The sequence below is a fragment of the Salvelinus fontinalis genome, chromosome 17 (genome assembly GCF_029448725.1).
Source record: "Salvelinus fontinalis isolate EN_2023a chromosome 17, ASM2944872v1, whole genome shotgun sequence".
Lineage (NCBI taxonomy): Eukaryota > Metazoa > Chordata > Actinopteri > Salmoniformes > Salmonidae > Salvelinus > Salvelinus fontinalis.
The window spans coordinates 17,509,558-17,518,664 of NC_074681.1; the positions used below are offsets into that span (position 1 = coordinate 17,509,558).

The following is a 9,107-nucleotide window of genomic DNA, read 5'->3' on the forward strand; positions in this document are numbered from 1 at the left end:
GCAGTTAGTGGATGTCAATTAAGGCAGCCCCCCACCGCTCTGATTCAGAGGGTTTGGGTTAAATGTTGAAGGCATTCAGTTGTACAACTGACTAGGTATCAAATCTAATTTTATTTGTCAAATGTGCCGAATACAACAGTGAAATGCTTACTTACAGGCCTCCTGGGTGGTGCAGTGGTCTAAGGCAGTGCTAGCTGTGCTACCAGAGACTCTGGGTTCGAGCCCAGGCTCTGTCGCAGCCGGCCGCGACCGGGAGGTCCATGGGGCGACGCACAATTGGCCTAGCATCGTCCGGGTTAGGGAGGGTTTGGCCCGTAGGGATATCCTTGTCTCATCGCACACTAGCAACTCCTGTGGCGGGCCGGGCGCAGTGCGCGCTGACCAGGTCGCTAGGTGTACGGTGTTTCCTCTGACACATTGGTGCGGCTGGCCTCCGGGTTGGATGCGCGCTGTGTTAAGAAGCAGTGCGGCTTGGTTGGGTTGTGTCCAACTTCATAAAAAATCCTACAATGTGATTTTCTGGATTTTTTTTCTCATTTTGTCTGTCAGTTGAAGTGTACCTATGATGAAAATTACAGGCCTTTCTCATCTTTTTAAGAGGGAGAACTTGCACAATTGGTGGCTGACTAAATACTTTTAGTCTTACCCCACTGTAGGTAGAATTAGTAAAGCCTCTTGGACCTAGACTTGGCACTCCGGTACCGCTTGCTGTGCGGTAGAATAGAGAACAGTCTATGACTAGGGTGTCTTTGACAATTTTTAGGGCCTTCCCCTGACACCACCTGGTATAGAGGTCCTGGATGGCAGCTTGGCTCCAGTGATGTACTGGGCCGTACGCACTACCCTCGGTTGTGGGCCGAGCAGTTGCCATACCAGGCAGTGATGCAACCCGTCAGGATGCTCTCGATGGTGCAGCTGTAAAACCTTTTGAGGATCTGAGGACCCATGCCAAATCTTTTTAGTCTCCTGAGGGGGAATAGGTTTTGTTGTGCCCTCTTCACGACTGTTTTGGTGTGCTTGGACCATGTTAGTTTGTTGGTGATGTGGACGCAGAGGAACTTGAAGCTCTCAACCTGTTCCACTACAGCCCCGACAATGAGAATGGGGGCGTGCCTAGTCCTCCTTTTCCTGTAGTTCACAATCATCTCCTTTGTCTTGATCATGTTGAGGGACAGGTTGTTGTCCTTGCACCACTCGGTCATGTCTTTGACCTCCTCCCAATAGGCTGTCTCATCGTAGTCGGTGATCAGGCCTACCACTGTTGTGTCATCAGCAAACTTAATGATGGTGTTGGAGTCGTGCCTGGCCGTGCAGTCATGAGTGAACAGGGAGTACAGGAGGGGACTGGGCACGCACCCCTGAGAGGCCACCGTATTGAGGATCAGCATGGCGGATGTGTTGTTACCTACCCTTACCACCTGGGGAAGTCCATGATCCAGTTGCAGAGGGAGGTGTTTAGTTCCAGGGTCCTTAGCTTAGTGATGAGCTTTGGGGGCACTATGGTGTTGAACGCTGAGCTGTAGTCAATTAATAGCATTCTCACATAGGTGTTCCTTTTGTCCAGGTGGGAAAGGGCAGTGTGGAGTGCAATAGCGATTGCATCATCTGTGGATCTGTTGGTGCGGTATGCAAATTGGAGTGGGTCTAGGGTTTCTGGGATAATGGTGTTGATTTAAGCCATGACCAGCCTTTCAAAGTATTTAATGGCTACAGACGTGAATGCTACGGGTCGGTAGTCATTAAGGCAGTTTACCTTAGTGTTCTTGGGCACAGGGACTATGATGGTCTGCTTGAAACATTTAGGTCTTACAGACTTGGTCAGGGAGAGACATCGGCTGCAGAGAGCGTGACCACATAGTCGTCCGGAAAAGCTGATGCTCTCATGCATGTTTCAGTGTTACTTGCCTCGACGCTTGCATAGAAGTTATTTAGCTCATCTGGTAGGCTCGTGTCACTGGGCAGTTCTCAGCTGTAATTCCCTTTGTAGTCTGTAATATTTTGCAAGCCCTGCCACATCCGATGAGGGTCGGAGCCGGTGTAGTATGATTCGATTTTAGTCCTGTATTGACGCTTTCCCTGTTTGATGGTTTGTCGGAGGGCATAACGGGATTTCTTATAAGCTTCCAGGTTCGAGTCCCGCTCCTTGAAATTGGCAGCTCTACCCTATAGCTCAGTGCGAATGTTGCCTGTAATCCATGGCTTCTGGTTGGGGTATGTACATACAGTCACTGTGGGGACGACGTTCTCGATGCACTTATTGATAAAGCAGTAACTGATGTGGTGTACTCCTCAATGCCATCGGAAGAATCCCAGAATATATTCCAGTCTGTGCTAGCAAAACAGTCCTTTAATTTAGCATCTGCTTCATCTGACCACTTTTTTATAGACCGAGTCACTGGTGCTTCCTGCTTTAATTTTTGCTTGTAAGCAGGAATCAGGAGGTTAGAGTTATGGTCAAATTTGCCAAATGGAGGGTGAGGGAGAGCTTTGTAAGCGTCTCTGTGTGTGGAGTAAAGGTGGTCTCGAATAGTTTTTCCTCTGGTTGCACATTAACATGCTGATAGAAATTAGGTAAAACTGATTTAAGCTTCACCGCAATAAAGTCCCTGGCCACTAGGAGCGTCGCCTCTGGGTGAGCATTTTCCTGTTTGCTTATGGCGGAATACAGCTCATTGAGTGTGGATTTAGTGCCAGCCTCGGTCTGTGGTGGTATGTAGCTACGAAAAATACAGATTAAAACTTTCTCGGTAGATAGTGTGGTCTACAGCTTATCATACTCAAAACCTTGAGACTTCCTTAGATATCGTGCACCAGCTATTATTTGCAAATATGCATAGGCCCCTGCCCCGTGTCTTACCAGAGGCTGCTGTTCTGTCCTGCTGATATAGTGTATAACCCATCAGCTGTATGTTCTTAATGTCGACGTTCAGCCACGACTCGGTGAAACATAAAATATTACAGCTTTTCATGTCCCGTTGATAGGATATACTGTACGTGCTTTCAGTTCGTCTCATTAATTTTCCAGCGATTGAACGTTAGCTATCAGAACGGAAGGCAAGGACAGATTAGCCACTCATTGCCTGATCCTCACAAGGCATCCTGATCTCTTTCTGCGAAACCTACGTTTCCCTTTCCAGCGAATCACGGGGATCTGGGCCTGGTCGTGTGTCTGTAGTATATCCCTCGCGTCCGACTCATTGAAGAAGAACTCCTCATCCAATTTGAGGTGAGCAATCCCAGTTCTGATGTCCAGAAGCTCTTTTCGGTCATACGAGACGGTAGCAGCAACATTATGTTAAAAAAAAGTTACGAAAAAAACTAACAAAATAGCATGGTTGGTTAAGAACCAATAAGATGGCAGCTCTCCCCTCCGGCGCCATCTTGTATATATCCCCCTTTCCCTATGGGTTATTGTGTGTAGAGAGGTAAGAAAAAAATTATTTAAACCATTTTGAATTCTTGCTGCAGCACAACAAAATGTGGAATAAGTCAAGGGGCATGAATACTTTCTGAAGGCACTGTATTTATTGGAAAGAAGCATCAAGCTCATCACCGTGCACTTTCACCACCCTATGAAGTTCATCATAATTTATTTAATCTGTAGCCTAATAACCTGCATGCTTTCCTGAGCCGTAGTGGGAGGACCACACCACTAGTCATCGCGTGACTCTAAGTTGACTTTGTCATGACGTTGCCCTCTTTGGGTACAGCGAGCACCATTCCCCTCTCTCTGTCTCCTACACTCAGGCTGCTGCGACCCCAGGTCGTAAATTCCTGGAGGAGAATATCTCCTCATGGCCACAGTATAGAGAGAGAGAGTGAGTTTTTATAGAGAGAACAAAGGAATTTCTTCCACCTCACAGAACTTGAGGTCCGAACAACATTTATGTTCTGGAAAATGTATAAAAGATCGGTGAAGAATCCAGCTACGAACTGGTCCATTTGGTACAATTTTGTGAAACTCATGGGAGACAATACGGCCACATTACCATAACGCTGTTTATATAATAGCCTCAGTTATGAGGCTTACATCTAATTGTTGTATAAAATGAATGAGTGAGGATTGAACCGTTTGTGAAATTATGTAATGTGATTTTGGATTGTTTAATGAACGAAACTCCAATTCCCTTTGGCGTTTAACTAAATCAGAGGACCGCCCATGAGCACAGTTATGGTCGGGCATCCTGGGACAGGCCCTTTTCTGCTCTTCCGAATAAAACCCCCACCCGGGTTTTCTATCACCAGACCAGCTTAGCTCGATAACGAGAGGGCCAAGGTTTGAGAGGACACCATAAACCTGAGTATAAGCTAAGGTTTGAGTAGATGGCTGAATCTTTTAACCATACCACGTGGTTAAACTCTTAGACTATCGATACCGACAGAATAAGAACAAGTCTTTGATATTAATTACTAGTCTGCAGCTAGGAATTCGGTATCATTGAACGCGAAGACCGACATCCGAAACATCTATTCTATAACGACATGAATGAATGTCACTCTTTACTATCCATTCTAACCACGACAGACAGAGAGGGCGGACAAACTCTCCAACAGAAACAAACTTTTCAACAGAGATCCCGACGACACACTGAGCGTAAATATATATATTGATTGCAATTATTCCCGAAGGAGTGAGCATTCATGTGCAAAGGATTAGCATTTCAATTGTTATAATTATCAACTTTGTAGTGTTTCATCTCAGTTGACCACCACTTCCCTTTTTGTTTACCAAGCCGTGATACCGGTTTATCCCACTAGGGAAACTCCATTATCATTTCCTTGTAACTATCTACTGTTTGTTTATGCATTTCTGTGAATTACTTAGTTAGTAAATAAATTATTTAAGACAATTGATGTATGGATGACTCATAGTGAAGCAGATAGCAGATAACCAACAATTTATGATGTTTGGAATGAGACTAACATGAGGTAAATAATAAATCATTAATTCAAAAGACTAAGCGATCAGATATTCAAATATCTGAAAGTTATATTAGGAAAATTATAACTTTGTAATCTGAATATTTTCCTTGGTGTCCGACTTCCTAGTTATAACTCTCTTCCTACAGAGAGTTATTTGATAAATAGTCTTCAGTTTTAATGATGCCAAAGACACGACAACTTCAATATGATGGTTAATATATCAATATTTGAGCATAAAAGCATTTCCACCGGTATTTCTCACATAATTAATTGTCTAGCGTAATTTGTTTTGTCGACATTTGGAACATTTACCGACAAGGCCTGTCATGATGTTTTTTTATGCAACATGTACTTTACTCGCATAAAAAGTTTGATGGTAAACTGGTTAGAGTTAGAAAAAAGTTTAGTCCAAATCGAATGTTAGGCACAATATTTATTTAATATTATGAGTCCTATAAATTAAAATGGCCAATTTTGGTGCAATTAATAAGCTTAATTTCTCAGAGATCAAATTATATTTCAACAAAATAATGCATGAATGCTAATCTTATCTGTTTCTAACAACAGAAACGATTTCAGAACAATCTGAGATGGTGGGTGTCAAAATCCTCTTTCTTGTTCTTTTTGAATGGTAACGACCCTTTTGTGAAGAATAATAATAATTGCATTTACCTTCAAATATAACTCACAGATATAAAATGACATTAAATGTGAAACAAAAAATGTAACAAGAGGACATGTTTATGCAAGTACAAGTGTCGCTTCACTAATGTGGCCTATTGACAAGCTGCCTCAGAATTGACCCTGTGGTGTTTGTAGAGTCGCTTCTCTATATCGTATCACCATCACAACAGAAGCACTATCATATATCGCTAAGTCAAGCTAAATGCTTGTGAGAAATATTAGTGTGTGTGTTTGTGTGCGCGTTCGCATGTGTGTGTCAGACTGCTATATAAAAACACTTCAAGTTCAGTGTCATTGTATTTGGGGAGAGAGTTGATACCAAGCTGGACTGTCATATACAAGGCTGTAAAAATGGATTTCACTGGGAGAAATTGAACAAGCCTAAGGACAGTTTCTCTGGATTATGGATTGCTCTGAGCTGTTAAATGTTATTGCCTCTCCTTATTGAGAGATTACACTGAGCATCAACCTTTTACTCAAATTCAGGGACAGTAAATCTGTTTTTGTAGGGAGATTGAGTCTGTTTTGTGATCTTTATTGCATTGATATCTACCACAATCCGTCAGCAAAAGACAATCCCAATGGCTTTACAAGACGTCAGTGGCTTTCAGGACACCCCTATGTCTCACAGGTGGAACACTCCTGCCTCACTATCTGGGCCTATGGGAGATACCACTCCTCTCCTGGACATGGATGATGAAAGGATCCTTGGTTGGGGAAGGTTTAAATCATCTGAGAGAGATGGAGAGGTCCCTCTGCGCTTTTTCATACCTACTCCTCAGAGCTCTGTTCCTTTCCGCTGTGACAACAGACACACATCCCTTTCTTCCCTGTCCACCTCCTCATCACCGCCCACCCGGCGCCCATTCCCTTTGTCTCATGGAACCACTACCCTGGCCTTTGTGTTCCAAGGAGGTGTTATAGCAGCGGCAGACACACGTGCCAGCTGCTCAGGGCATGTCGCCTGTCCCTCTGCCCAGAAGATCCTGCCTATCCACTCCCATTTACTGGTCACCACTTCAGGCAGTGGTGCAGACTGCATGCTATGGGAGAGAATCCTGGCCAGAGAGATCCGCCTTTACCAACTACGCCACGGCCGCCGCTTGTCAATCACTGGCTCTGCCAAGCTCCTCTCTCATATGCTGCACCCCTTTAAGGGGACTGATGTGTGTGTGGCAGCCACTCTTTGTGGCTGGGATATAGAGGAGGTTAGGGTGGAGGAATTCAAGGGACAAAGAGTTGATAGGATGGGATCAGGCAGAGACGACAGCATCTCTCCAGCAAAACGGCCCCTTGAAGAGACAGGAATGTCAACTAGTGATGCTTGTAGTCAAGATGACTTGACTGACAGTGCCTGTGAGAGAACAAGACATGCAGTAACTGACGTGGACCTGACAAGATCCCCTGTCAGGGATCGTTGTGGCCCAAAGCTGTTCTATGTGTGCAGTGATGGCACCCGGCTGCAGGGAGAGCTCTTCTCGGTTGGCTCAGGTTCGCCTTATGCTTACGGAGTGCTGGATGGAGAGGTGCGGTGGAGCCTGAATGAGCAGGAGGCTATCTCATTGGCCAGAGAAGCTGTGTACAGGGCCACACACAGGGATGCATATTCAGGGAACTGTGTGGACCTTTTCCACATCACTGCCCAAGGATATTGCCGAAGAGACAGGGAGGATCTGAGAGAGGAGTACCACAGAGAGAGAGAGAGAGAGGGGGGGCTGAAGAGGGGAAAAGAAAAGAGTGAGGAAGATAAGAAATAGGGATTGATACATAGGGAAGGGGGATGATTAGTGTTGGGGTTAAAGGGTAGGGGTAGATTTAGGCCATTCATAGCTGATAATTACCTCGTCTATTCATGAACGTATATCTTTTGGCTGGGGGAGTTTTGTTAAGAGCCCCGCCACTCGTGCTGAACGTTAACATTCATCGCTTGCAGTACGGTTTTGGAAACATAAGGAACGTATCTTTCCTATCTGCCATATTTCCATGTTACAGCGCTTGTGTACAGAAAACAGATGGAAGACAGAGGCGACTACCTCTGCTAATTAGCTACCTGCGTCTCCGAACACCTGTGTGTAAACGGAAGACGGACTCCATAATCGTGTTGTCACTAAAAAATATTGTCGGCGGCAACTCTGTTAAAACCGGTTAAAATAGTGTACAGTAAATGTAGCCTATATTTAGCATTTGTGAAATTATTTTGATGTGATATGAAGGTAGAGGGCTCTATGTTTCTTGAACAGTACCGCAATTGAGAATTAATTCACGTTTAGATGGAGTATTTGGATGTTTGGACTGCCAGAGCCAATTCGCCTAGGAACATGTCAGTTCCTTGGACTATAGGGAGTAATTTTATGCTTCTTTAGTTCATTCTTGGGCTAGGGTAGATTTAAGGAAAATATAAAGTAAATAGAATCACTGGCCACTTTTTACAGAAAGTAAGGGAAATGCATGCAGAGATGGTGGGGCAGATACAGGGTGTGGGTGGAGAGGGAGAGAATGAAGAGGAAAGGTTGGCAACAAGCAAGGTATAAATTAGATGAGGGCTGCCACAGTCTGCCAGTGAGATACTATTTCTTCTTGGATTAAGTTTAACAGAGGTTGGCATCCTGCCAGTACAATAGTGGCCGCTCTTAGCATTTGGCGTCTTCGATTCAAAGATGACAGAAAAGAAAGATGCCGGGAGTCATGTAACATATTTGGTCTTGACTCTAGGTGTGGGGAAGAGGAGATCAGTAGAGCGAGAGAAAATACAGAGAGGTGGAGTAAAATGGCGTGGAGTGAAAGCTGAGTTCGAATCGAGCAGAGCGTCAAGCAAAGTTGGTGAAGATGAAATTCCTGAATGGACAACAGCAGTGTCAAACTGGAACAAAAAGGAATTGTCTAAAATTGGAGTGAAGGATACGTCTACGAATGGTAGTAATTCTCTAATTTTTTTTTGGGGGGGGGGTCTTATTTTGATTCACTGTATTTCTGAAGAACAGAGGAAGATTGCAGTGGGCCTCAAAAGAATCCGGACAACAGAAGTTTTGTGCTTTGAACTTCGGAGTAGAGCACCCGTCAAAAGAGTCATCTCAGGGGTGACGATGGATGTTCATGTTGAATACCTAAGGAGAATTCCTGGTGTGGTTGGTGCCCAGCTTCTGACTTGCTGGGTGAATGGAGAAAAGAACAAAGTCTGTTGGTCCTATTGTTTTTTTTTACAAAGAGCATCTACCTTCGCATGTGAAGCTTGGTTATGTAAGATACAGTGTTAGAGCTTTCGTTCCCAAACCACTGCAGTGTAAGAACTGGATTGTTGTTTCAAGTGTGCAGACGGACAGAGTATACTGAAGAACGATGTGTAGAAGGACCACGGTGTTGCAATTGTGGTGGGCTTCATGATCCCGAGTTCCTGGAGTGAAGGAGATTGAGTTGGCAAAAGTTAGAGTGATCAATCGAAACTCCTATGCGGAGGCGATTTAAAACAATTTAGAAAACAAGCGATGCTAGTGAACTTAGGG

General features: G+C 44.4%; 1 protein-coding gene across 1 annotated transcript; it reads left to right on the forward strand.

Moving 5' to 3' along the window:
* Positions 1-787: 787 nt before the first annotated feature.
* Positions 788-7,364, forward strand: LOC129814537 (proteasome subunit beta type-11-like; the record flags this gene model as incomplete). The annotated part of the gene is made up of 3 exons (XM_055867716.1): positions 788-798; positions 6,485-6,801; positions 7,018-7,364. Coding segments are annotated over 3 exons (675 nt in total), but the record flags the coding sequence as incomplete, so codon positions are not given.
* Positions 7,365-9,107: the final 1,743 nt, after the last annotated feature.